Genomic DNA, 12,925 nt, shown 5'->3' on the forward strand with positions numbered 1-12,925 from the left:
ACCGGTATACCCAGTACCAGCGTTCCCCACCTGGGCAGCACAAAATGGATGCTGCCAGCCGCAGACACATTCTGCTCTCCTGCTGCTCAGCCAAGCTCATGCAGAGAAAGGCATGACAATAGGCATCATGTCAAAAGGAGGTGTAACCACCTCCCTGACATGATTTAGTGTATTGGGGCTGGGTGGGTGCACTCTTAGAGTGCCAGAAAGTCTGCACTGGGGGGGACATTTGGTGTACCCGTGCATAGTCAAGCTCAAACCCGTCCCAGGAGCCATTTGCCCCTTCTCTGGAGCAAAACTGGATATAGGATATGGGTGTAGAAACCCCTCTGTCCTGCCCCTCCCACAGGAGGGTCCACAGAATCTTTCCAAACCCTTACCATGGGAATAAGATAGGTTACTTGATCACAGGACTTTAAATTTTAACCTGGACAAGATTCTGCTAAGAAGAATCCAAGTACTTCGACTGCCTGCATGACGCCGGATGACTGAAGAATCTCCCTTGGAGTAAAGGAGTTACGCCCCTGCAAAAGCAGGGACCTAAATTCAACTGACCTGTTTGCTTCTCCCAAGCTCCTGATGACTCTGAAGATTTCAGTAACACAGGAGGTGGGTTCTCGAAGGCCGCTGAGGTCGATCTACCCTCTCAGTGATTCTGAGACCAGAATCCCTTGTGGGGACCGTGCAACCCGAACCCCAGTGTGTACTTTTGCAAGTGCATGTGCTTAATGATGATTCCTGGGCCTGTGCTTTGGAGTCTGTGTAGTCCTGACCCCGAGCAGTACTTGCACTGAATATTTCCAGCCTCCACTCCACGAGTGTCCTGTGGGCTGGTGCTTTGCAGACTTGCTTGAGGTCTCCTCACGATCCCTGGTCCGTTGGCCTGTGGGTCCTGCCGAGAGTCACCTTGCTAATTCTTGGGTCTACCTGGTTGCTCCAGCTGTGCCCTGACTATCCATTGCTTGGAGAGTCCCCTGGACCTTGCTTGTCCTCACTGTAATCTGTTTTCTTTGACCACATAGGTTGCAGTTGCCAAGGATTGTTGGTGCTCCAGCCGGACAGTGACCCATCAGCTCTCGACATCCTTAGTGAGACAGCTCACTTTGGTTGTCCTCAGCATCTCCTGGTCCCCATGGCTGCAGAGTCAAGCAACCCTTTTTCATCCCTGAAGCACTCAACATCAGTGGGCATTCAACAACTGAGCCCCTAGTCACCTGAAGTGACCCAGACTCTGTCCCCTCTGCTTTCAGGTTCTTCTCACTGCGAATCCAGGCTTGGATTCCCAGGACATTCTTTGCCCTCTTGGCAGCAGGACTTCTTTGTAGCTCTCCATTGAAAACGACGAAGGTTTCAGACACCACTTGACCTCTATGCAACCAGCTCCTCTGGGGTAGGTAACACAGGTACTCCAGTACTCACTGGAGGGTTGGTCGTAGAACCTCCTAAGTTACAGAGGCTTTATCTTGAAGTCCTCCTAGCAGTGTCCTTAACTTGTAATTTTCCAACCGTGACTTTCCCACAGAGTTGTACGGAGCACGCATCTGTGTTTCCTCACTGCACCCGTCCTCCATGGGCTCACTGTGTCACTCCTCTGGGTGGTTCCTTGGGGTCCCAGCGATTCTACATGCTCTAGGCACTGTGTCTATTGAAGTCGTTGTTGTTATACCATTTTTTTAGTATATGGTTCTGTCTCCCCCGGAGCCCGCTGTGTATTTCCCTATTTACGAATGTTCTATTGATCTAGTATAGTGTGCTTTATGCCCTAGTCTCGTGTAGAGACTAGTAGAGAGTGTTATATTAATAAATACATATTTCTACATAAACACTGTGTAGTTCTCCTTTCATTTAATCATTTAGGAGGTGATATTCTGGTAAAACAAGCTGCTTTACATTCCTTCAAAATTAAGCCCAAAGGCTGCTCTCCATGGCTACCACTAGGATAGCTTTCAATAAGGATAACTTTGACCTCAGACATCATAAGGGTTGTGTGGCCTGGTACAAGGTGCCCACTTTAACTAGTGGACAGCATATACCAACCCACCTTCTCACAACTCTCAGTTGTAAAACCTCGTCAAAAAAGCCCCTAGCAGACACTATCAGCCTCACAAACCTCAGGCCAATCTTCCTACTTCCACTTTTAACAAAAGTGCTTGAAAAACTAGTAAAACATCAAACCATCACCTCCCTTGAAATTCAAATGTACTTCACTTCCTACAATCAGGTTTTAGACCCAAGCATTCCACCGATTCAGCTCTACTTGAGGTCTCCAAAACCATAAAAATGACTCTGGATGCAGGGAACAATGTGGTGTTGATTCTGTTGTGTTTGACACCATTCCCCACCGCATGCTTTTTCGGTGTTTTGAAGAAATAGGGACGGATTTTGCATAAGGCTTTATCCTGGATCAAATCATTACTGACTGATAGGAGACAGTCACCCTGGGACAATTCTTCCCCTAGGCCCGCTATTCTCAATATCTATTTATTTTCCCTCATCTCTCTGATTACTTCATACAAAATCGAGACCACCTCCTTTGCCATACAGTTGATTGTCTCCCTGGACAAAAAATCATTGACATCCGAACAGAATTTTCTAAACTCTATCTCCGATATCATTCACTCGATGCAAATAAATCACCTCAAATGCAATACTAACAAAAGCCAAATTTTACTCTTGGGCAAATCCACTCCATTGTCCCCCTCACAATGGTGGCCTGACTCTGTACCCCCTACCCAGGCTACCGTAGAAGCAGCAACAAGTCTGGGGGTCAAACCCGACAACGCCCTATCACTCTACCCACGAGCCGTGGCAGGCATATGTTTGAATCTGGTGAAGTCCCTACCAAAATTCTTTCACTTTCTTCCTCTCACCACCAGAGAGAGCGTTGCATGCACCCCAATCATTTCAAGACTCGATTATTGCAATAGCCTTTATGCAGGCCGCTCCATATGAATAATACACAAGCTCCAAATGGTCTAACAAAACACAGCATGACTGGTGCTTCAACTCCCTCAAGGCTGCCTACCCAGCCCTGAAGAAGCTGCAATGGTTATCCATCCACAAAAGGATCCTTTTTTAAATCCTACTATTAGACTTCAGAGCATTTAACAACTCTGGACATCAAATATATTATCTCCGAATTCGGCCACTTAAAAAACACAAAGAATGTTGAGATCCTCTGACTCCAAACTTCGTAGGCCCCTGTTTTGAGGGCTCAAATCAGCGGGGTGGGGGGGGGGGGGTGGGGGGGGGGGGAGGGGCTGTTGAATTCTTCATGGTGCTTGGGTCCAAAACCCGAAACCTACTCACTATGTCCCTTTGGTTCATTGCCACCGAAGTAAAAAAAAGAAAAAAAAGTTAAAAAAAGAAAAAAATGCCTTAAAAAGTGGTTCTTTCTTGCCCTCAATGGATTATGTCTCTAACTCTTCTAATTAATGTATCGTCTTACTGTCCATACTGATACATTCTCACTCAGGGAACTGTGTTATTTCCCAGCATAGTGCCAGGATGCTCAATATTTCAGCGCTTATTCAGTGAATCCATACAACCAATTATTATTATTATTGTCTACATGGAAATACAGGCTCCTGGGACTACAAGTTTGAAACAGTTTTTTTTTAAAAAATACCTTCCATTATGGGCACCATAAGAAGAAAATGTGTACAAATTCATCCTTGTTGACTAGCCATATATTGCACTTGCTTCAGGAAACACATTACAGTAGGTTATCAGCACAACTACTTGAAATTCCAGCTAATAGATGCTCTTGTTCAGTAGTGTACGTTTTACTTTTATTTATCATCCTTCTAGTTTATTCCATCTTTAGTTTCATAAACCAGAATTTGTATAGCTTAAAGTATATTTTTCCACTAAAAACAAAACAAGCAAAAACACATTGAGAGAGTAGAATCTCTTAGTTCTTATGAAACATGAATAGAGCCACGTGTACCGGTCCACACGTAAAACTTTTTTTGTTTGTTTTCCTTTCCCGTTTTTCAATTCAAAGGCTTTGCACTCAAAAGTGTTGCATGTGTTATTTGTTCACTATGCTTTCAACGCAGGAACCACAATAATTAAAAATCAGAACTAAAGTACAGGATCTGATCATAGTCTTTACCTAGGTGCTACAACCTTTGTTCAAATTCCACTGTAAACTGCATAATATAAAAAAGCAGTGACAATTGGGGCCTATTTAGTAAAACGTCAACTGTGGTACATCTGTACTTACCTGTATGCACTTACCTTCCCGATATTGTCGCCCTCTAAATTGTGATTGCAACTGTTTGGTAACACAATATTTCTGTAGTAGATATTTCGACATGCAACACTTTTAGCTGAACCTGAGAGTATTCACTGACAATTAGGCATCCTAGTTAAGTAGCATTACAACCCCTGCCTTTAAAATACCATACAGTAGTGTTTCTGAAAACTTCACAGGCAGGTGTAGTGAAGCAGCCCAACAGAGTACGAGAGTCCAGTCTCCTCATGGATGGAGATGGTGGGACCTAGCAGCATCATTTATTTCCTTGTATTAGGTGGAGAAACTGATTGGACAGCACCCCAGGTCCAGTATTTTTTTACCACTGTTTAGCAAGAAAACTTACACTCATAAAAGTCTTGAGCTGCAACTCACAGACCTGCCAACTGACACAATTCTGCCATGTGATGCATGGCTTTTTCATTACTTAGGAAAGAGAGTTTGGTACTTCTTAGGCCAGTGTTATGCAATGGGACTTTGGACTGAAATGCTCCAAGGGCTCTTGGCGTTACTTGACAGAGAGTCTGAATTTGCTTCCGCTCATAAACAGTACAAGCCAGACCCTGCTTCTGACTGAGACACACTATGATGCAGCCTCTGGACATCGAGGTGTACCAGATTGAAGAACAATATTGTGTGATGGAGCCTGTCCATAAATGCAAAGCAAGGAATAGAAGGAACTGAGGCTTACTTAGTACATTCCTTGATGTTCGACATCAGAAGGACAATGCAGATAACATACACTTTGAGAAGTAGGATGGACCTACAATAGGTCCCAACCATGGAGAGGCCATTGGGTAAGGGAATGGTATGGGGCGGCAGTGCTAGATTAGTAATTCAGAACGTTGATAGCTTGATAAGTAATAACACTGCAAGTAATCACAAACCACTAATCATGAATTAGAAGATCTAGAGGAACAATTATTGACCAGGAATAAAACAAATGCCTTTACCAGCTTTATGAACTTGAAAAATTCTATCTTTTATATATGACATTTTTTCAGTAAGTCACCATGGGTCTCTGATATCTGAGATTGCATTTAGTGATTGGCACTGTGATCAGTTAAAAAGTAGGGTGTGAATCTTCTTTAGAACATCTTTCTATGATATTTTTTAAGCACGCATCTGGCCTATGGACAAGGTAGTGCTTTATAACAAAAGAAGAATATGTTCCACATTTGTTTCTTTTTAGGAAAAAGGAGATTCATTGATTGGATCATAAGTATAGGAAGTTGAGGTGAGGCAGGATTTAAACCTGGGTCTCAGATTCCAAAACCTGCAGCTCTATTTACTAGAACACATTTCCTCTCACTATGTGAAAGTCCTTAATATTAAAGGGACGAGGGGGACTCCTGCTTTCTGAGAAACGGGAAAAAAGCCCTTATCCCTCGTCGGCTAGGGCAACAGATAAAGGCTAAAATGTGACTTAACAGTCATTGTTGTAATTTGTTCTGCAGTTTTACATACTTTTATGTACATGATAAGAGGTTTATGTCATTGTTGTCCCTCCAGCTCCTCGTGATACTGAAAGTGTGCAAATACGCCTGGTTAATGGAGGACAGAACTGTGCTGGCCGCATAGAAATTTATTATGGAGGCGCCTGGGGGACCGTGTGTGATGATTTCTGGAGTACAGCGAATTCACAAGTTGTGTGCAGACAGCTGGGCTGTGGAACAGTTCAGGCGTCTCTTGGAGGGGCCTTTTTCGGTCAAGGAACTGGAAGCATTCTTCTAGATGATGTGCTCTGTAGAGGACAAGAAGCTCACCTGTGGGACTGTCCCAACAAAGGATGGAACATACATAACTGTCTCCATAGGAATGACGCTGGGGTCATCTGTTCAGGTATTGCATGGTTTTCGGTTTTTATTAAACATAACATATTTGTTGAACTGTCACTCAGTTCAGTGGGCAAGAGAGGATGGATGGACTTCAGGTGAATCATTAATAATTGTTTAGTGGAGGGATGATAGATTAATAAATGAGATGTAAGAAGAATTATATAAAGAATGATTTTTGATTGCTTGGTGAATAGGTTTGACAGTAGGTTTATACAGCTATAAGATCTCGGGTGTTATTTTATTTTGTTTTCCTGTATCACCTAAAGGGCCTGGTTTTCTAAGCCATTAGCTCACTTAAGTTTAACTTAGGTGTTCAATGTTTTAATTACCATGTGCAAATTTACTCTTGAGATTCCTAAAACGTGGATCTACAAGTATTTTCCTCAAGCATATTTAGATGGGTGAGGAAATATTCTCCTAGGTGCCGTAAGAGGGTCGTTTGAGGTCAAGAATGCTCTGTGAAGTTTGTGCACACTCAAAAATGTTCATTTGTTGGTACTTATAACATGTGTCTGATTCACTACTGCCCTGGAAATGGCTGGATATTTAGTAATGTGGAGGGCTTAGGTAAACCTGTGTCTTCCAGAAGGAATGTCCTCAACATTATTGGTGATTTGGTGGAAGGGGTGTCTACATTGGGAAAATAAAATTAGAAATGTTGATGTGCATTTGCACCAAAGCATTAATTGCAGTAGCAAATGTGTTTATTTGCACAATGTACCATTGAAATATACTTATATTGATCCACAGTTGCACTCACTTCTGTTTTTTTATCTTACTTCTTATACTGGTTAATTTGGTGCCACAACCTAAAAAAGTGTTTTGTCTAAGAACACTGTCCAATAGATAAATGATAGATGAGAACAGGGGTACTATCCTCAGTTTAGGGTGTGCACACGTTTTAGCACGGACCACTTCTGATCCTCTTAATCCATGATATACATTTCCAATGAAAAAATTCTTCAACGGCAATATCCTTTATGTCATGTTTATTTTTGTATTCCTAATGATACTTCCTCATTGGATGCATCTTTTTTCAATTGTTAGCAGGTTTCCATTGTACAACATTACACTTTGACCCAATGCATTTCGGGTACGATGGACCCTTCGTCGGGGGTCTCTACGGAAGAAAGTAAAGAATACGTGATGAGCCCCAAGCTACGTTCTAATTCAATACATGACATACAACAAATCATGAATTTTATCCCATGAAATAAACGAGTTTCTCAATATATGTCAAATAACAACTACATGATGTTAAAGCGCTAGAGGTTTAAGGATTGGCGAAATTTCAGAACCAGCTATCATTTATACTATACGAAACGTACATTAAACAAACGAAAATTCCTTAAGCATTACTGCGTCGTTGATCGCCCGTACTCACAGTGAAATGTAGCGTCCCCGCTTCCTGTTCCTTCATCCAATACCTGCCACGTATGGGTCGCTTAACGCTAACTCCCCTTATAACTGCTGTGATAGGTTGGTATCCCGATCACGTGGTCGCTGCATGAAAACAAACTCGCATTGCGTCTAAATGGGAAACTGAAGAATAACTACCAAAGCCCACTTGATCTGGCTTGTGTTTACGTCGAAGTAGAGCATTACCGCCCATATTCAATTATAGCAAAACCATAACTAGGTTTTTGATTGTGGACTTTTTACGGCACCAAAGCAAATTGATGCAGTTATATGTTACTCAACATTTTCTCTATGATGACACTAGATGAAATCTAACTGTTACGCGCTATGTGTTATTCTTATGTTTATACACACACTACCTGGGGAAAAAAACAGTCGGCCATTTTGGAACAGTCTCAGAGACTACTAAGGGTTCAGAGTATAGGAGAAGGTAACTTCTCTCGCCTCATGCATAATGCAAAACTAAATGCACAAATACAAAATGAAAAACAGTACTGAATATTATACAGTAAATGAAAAACAAAATCGTCATGCAACTTCATGAAATTTAGCACAATGTCCTCCGCCCTGTCAGGGCAAAACCTGTCTCATAAATCCAAAGTCTATAGAAAGCATGTAAGTTCCAACTTGTCATTAAGCCCATCTGGCTGAAGGCTTCCCATCTTTTTAATCCAAAAGTATTCGGATCTCAGTCTCATTTTATGTGTGTCAACATCTGGGCGACCTTTAACCACTTCCAAAATGGTGAAACGTAACTGGGCAATGTTGTGTCCTGACTCTGTCCAGTGCGCTGCCACTGTAGATTTGGTATTTTTTAACCGGATATTACTCTTGTGCTCGGTAATTCTTACCTTGACCTTACGCTCTGTTTGGCCCACATATAGCTTGCCACATGGGCACTTGATACCATATATAACTCCTTTGGTATCGCATGTGCTTGAATGCTTTAATTGTATCACCTGACCCGTTCTAGGGTGTGTGAAAGATGATCCTGTTATCACATTGTTGCAATGTGTGCAATTTTCGCATTTTCGCATGCCTTTATATGTGGGTTCGTTGGGTTCTTTGTTCTTGTGTTTGAGTAATTCCTTGAGATTCTTAGATCTGTTATATGCAAATGTTATTTGGTTGGCAAATAAAGGTTGTAAATCCGGTTCTTGGGTAATGATGGCCCAATGTTTTCTCATGATACTAGTGATTCTTGACGATTGCATGGAGTATTTCAATACACATACTGTGAGTTTCTGATTCTTTTTATCTTTTTTAGTCAGTAAGGATTCTCTTGGTAAAGCCATGACTTTGTTCTTTGATTCTTGCAGAAGTTGGTTAGGGTACCCTCTTTTCTCGAATTTCATGATCTGTCTGTCAATAGTTTCAGAAGCTTCCTTGGTGTCTGATGTGATTCTTTTGTACCGGATAAATTGAGACCTCGGGAGATGTTGTTTCAGAGCTTGGTGATGAAAACTTAAGTAATGCAATCCGCTGTTGCGGTCTGTTTCTTTGATGTGTACACTTGTATGTATCTGACCCTGTTTGATGGCGACTTTGACATCCAGAAAGGATAGTTCTTGGTGATCTATCACGTGTGTGAACTTGATCCTGGCGTGTACCGTGTTCAATTTCTCTATGTTTGCGGTGAGTTCTTCTTTTTTCCCTTTCCACATGATAAATATGTCATCAATGAATCTCTTAAAGACAAGCAATCCTTTCTGCCAATCTGGGTTGTTCAGGATATGTTCATTTTCGAACTTTGACATGAAGATGTTCGCGTAGGAAGGTGCTCCAGCAAAGCCCATGCTGGTCCCACTGCACTGTGCATAGTATTCTTCGTTCCATTCCAGATAACTGTGGAATAATGCAAAATGTAGAATTTCCATCAGGAAGATTTTTTCAGAACCTTTTATCTCGTTCTTCAGTAAACACCACTCCATTGCCTCAATTCCCTCATTGTGGGGGATCGAGGTATATAGTGCAGTGACATCAATGGAACTCAGCCAAATTTCTTCGTCTTCGGGAATCTTGACATCTGTGAGCACATTTAAAAATGCAGTAGTGTCTTTAAGATGGGTGCACCAATTTTGAACTAATGGTTGTAAGAACCAGTCCAGATATTGTCCAATGGGTTCAGATAACGAACCACAGGCTGATACTATCGGCCTGAACGGCGGATTTGTTGGGTGCTTGTGCACCTTGGGCAACATGTAAAACTGTGGTCTCCTTGGGTACTTTATGTTCAGAAATTGATAGGTTTTGGTGGTGATCCAATTCATGTCTAACGCCTTGTCAAGTATCTCTTTCAATGTGGTGGCAAAAGTCTCTGTTGGGTCTTGTTCCAGTTTATGATAGATGGTAGTGTCTTGAAGATGTTGTTTTACACTCTCATTGTAAAAAGTTGAGTTCATTACAACCAGGGCTCCCCCTTTGTCTGCTTTTTGAATGGTTATATCGGTCATCTTTTTCAATGTGTTCAATGTATTCCATTCCTTCTTAGAGAAATTACTTCTGGTGCCACTTCTGTAATTTATATTTTTAATTTCTGTGGTTACCACACGCTCATATGCATCTATGGTTTTGTGGGAGATGGGAGCACAGAATGTGCTTTTCACCTTGAATTCCTTCTCTGTGCTTAATTCTTTATCTGTGGGTGGAAGTGTACTGAAAAAGTTCTTTAGCCTTAAATTGCGAAAAAATTTGAACAAAGCTATTTCGGTCTCTTCAGGATTAGATTTATAAACTGGGACGAACGAAATTCCTTTATTCAATAAATTCATTTGTGCCTTGGTCAATGATTTGTTTGAGATGTTTATGACTAGGTCGTTTTCTTCTTCTTGGATCTCAGTTCGCGTTCCGCTTCTGATTCCTTTGGTTTTTCTTTTTCCCCTCCTTGTTTTGGAGGTTCTACCGTCGCTGATGTTGTCGGTGCGTTGTTGGCTGCCGAGCTCACATCTAAAAAAGACTTATCGGTTTGTGTCTTTTGGCCTGCTTGTGACGTCTTTTCTATTGGTCTTCTACTTTGAGTTATTTCGGAATCTGATACGACACTCTCCTGAGACGATGTGATGTTAGTGGTGGGTTTTTGCCACTTCCGTTGGTTATACACTTCCGCCCAACTATAGACTTCCTCTAACTTATAGTCTACTGTGTCTCTTTTGTATTTTTTGATTTTTCTGTCTTCAATCTCTTTGGCATACTTTTCCAATCTTTTGTTTATATCTTCCAATTGTGTGGTCAGATTATCAAATTTATTAAGATCACTTTTAACTGTTTCTAATTCAATTTCAACTTCTTTTAGTTCCTTGGAAAGTTCCTCCACTATCAATAGAATCAGATCCAAACTGCACTTGTTCAAAATTTGGTACCACTTGTTGAGAAAGGGTTTGTTGTTCCTGCAGAGCATTGGTTTCAGTGCTATTCTGAGGCCTCTTGGTATGCGCTTATTTCTATGATAATGAATTAATGTCGTTGCATGTAATCTTTTGTTAATTTCTCGTTTGCTTATATACTCAAGTTGTTTCAGTAGTTGATTTGCTGAGTTCAATTGTGGGCTGAAGGCTCTCGTTTCTTTAATCAATCCGTATATTTCTTCTGCTTCTTCGGTAGTGTACGCTAAGGTCTCTGCCTTATTGGTTGTAATTAATGCTATGTCTTCCAGATTCATCTTTGTTTCTTGGGGTTGGTGCTAACTGTGGGGGGTAGACACACTGAAATATACTTATATTGATCCACAGTTGCACTCACTTCTGTTTTTTTATCTTACTTCTTATACTGGTTAATTTGGTGCCACAACCTAAAAAAGTGTTTTGTCTAAGAACACTGTCCAATAGATAAATGATAGATGAGAACAGGGGTACTATCCTCAGTTTAGGGTGTGCACACGTTTTTGCACGGACCACTTCTGATCCTCTTAATCCATGATATACATTTCCAATGAAAAAATTCTTCAACGGCAATATCCTTTATGTCATTTTTATTTTTGTATTCCTAATGATACTTCCTCATTGGATGCATCTTTTTTCAATTGTTCAATTGTTTTCAATTTCGCCAATCCTTAAACCTCTAGCGCTTTAACATCATGTAGTTGTTATTTGACATGTATTGAGAAACTCGTTTATTTCATGGGATAAAATTCATGATTTGTTGTATGTCATGTATTGAATTAGAACGTAGCTTGGGGCTCATCACGTATTCTTTACTTTCTTCCGTAGAGACCCCCGACGAAGGGTCCATCGTACCCGAAATGCATTGGGTCAAAGTGTAATGTTGTACAATGGAAACCTGCTAACAATTGAAAAAAGATGTATCCAATGAGGAAGTATCATTAGGAATACAAAAATAAAAATGACATAAAGGATATTGCCGTTGAAGAATTTTTTCATTGGAAATGTATATCATGGATTAAGAGGATCAGAAGTGGTCCGTGCTAAAACGTGTGCACACCCTAAACTGAGGATAGTACCCCTGTTCTCATCTATCATTTATCACAATGTACCATTGCTCATGTGAGAATACTCTTACATGAATGCTACTCGGAAGTCACAAAAGAATTCGACGAGCTTTTTTTGGAAAATAATCTGTAGCAGCTACCCATGAGTATACCGGGATATGTATCCCAAAGGTAGGAGGAAACCTAGAGAACTATTTTGTTTCTGTAGCAGCACATAATGTCTATGTAATATCGAGGAGTTATACCCATCCAAGAAGAGTAGCATAATGTAGATATGCTATTGCTATGACAATGGTAGAGGATATTTCTGGGGATAAAAATACATTCTTTTCTTAGGTGTAAAAGAAACATGGAAGGGCATAACATTGCTAGCAAAAGTGGTAGTTAATGCGAGGCTCATTGTTTTTCTCACCTTGTAGTTTAGAAGTTTAGCAAATAATTGCTAAATTACTTAAAACCATTGCAATAAACATTTGACAGGATATAAATTGCGCAAATACATGTTGTGCAGAAAATTAACAAGTTGAAAATTGAATTATAAAAGAAGAAGGCGAGGTACAATGTTTTAGTGAACAGGAGCAGCAGCATTGTAGCAAGTTGAACTAAATCTCATGGAGAAGGAGAACAGTTTACATTTGGAGACTTTCGGGCAGATTTATGTCGGACTTGCGCCATGTTTACGCCGCCATTGCGTCACGCAACGGTGCGGAAACATGGCGCATCCCTGCGACCTATTTACAACGTGACGCATCTAGGCAGATGCGTCACGTTGTAAAGCCCTGCGCCACATGAAACCTGCGTCAGGTTTCATGTGGGCATTCTGTCGCAGGGTGGGCGTTCCCTAGTAGGAAAGCCCCGTAAAACTGACGCAGTGAAATCTACAAGATTTCACTGAGTCAGTTTTACGACGCTGCTGGGTCAAATCCTTACGCCTGCTTGAAGCAGGCGTAAGGAGTGAGGCACCAC

At 41.1% G+C, this 12,925-nt stretch overlaps 1 protein-coding gene across 1 annotated transcript in view; it reads left to right on the plus strand.

Annotated features, from left to right (window-relative positions):
- DMBT1 (deleted in malignant brain tumors 1) overlaps positions 1-12,925 on the plus strand; it is an 845,773-nt gene that overhangs the window by 678,173 nt on the left and 154,675 nt on the right. The window contains exon 20 of the mRNA XM_086919609.1: positions 5,771-6,100. Coding sequence (XP_086775735.1) covers positions 5,771-6,100 — 330 coding nt within the window. The remainder of the gene's footprint in view (positions 1-5,770; positions 6,101-12,925) is intronic.

This window comes from Lissotriton vulgaris, chromosome 5 (genome assembly GCF_964263255.1).
Source record: "Lissotriton vulgaris chromosome 5, aLisVul1.2, whole genome shotgun sequence".
In the NCBI taxonomy this organism is placed as follows: domain Eukaryota; kingdom Metazoa; phylum Chordata; class Amphibia; order Caudata; family Salamandridae; genus Lissotriton; species Lissotriton vulgaris.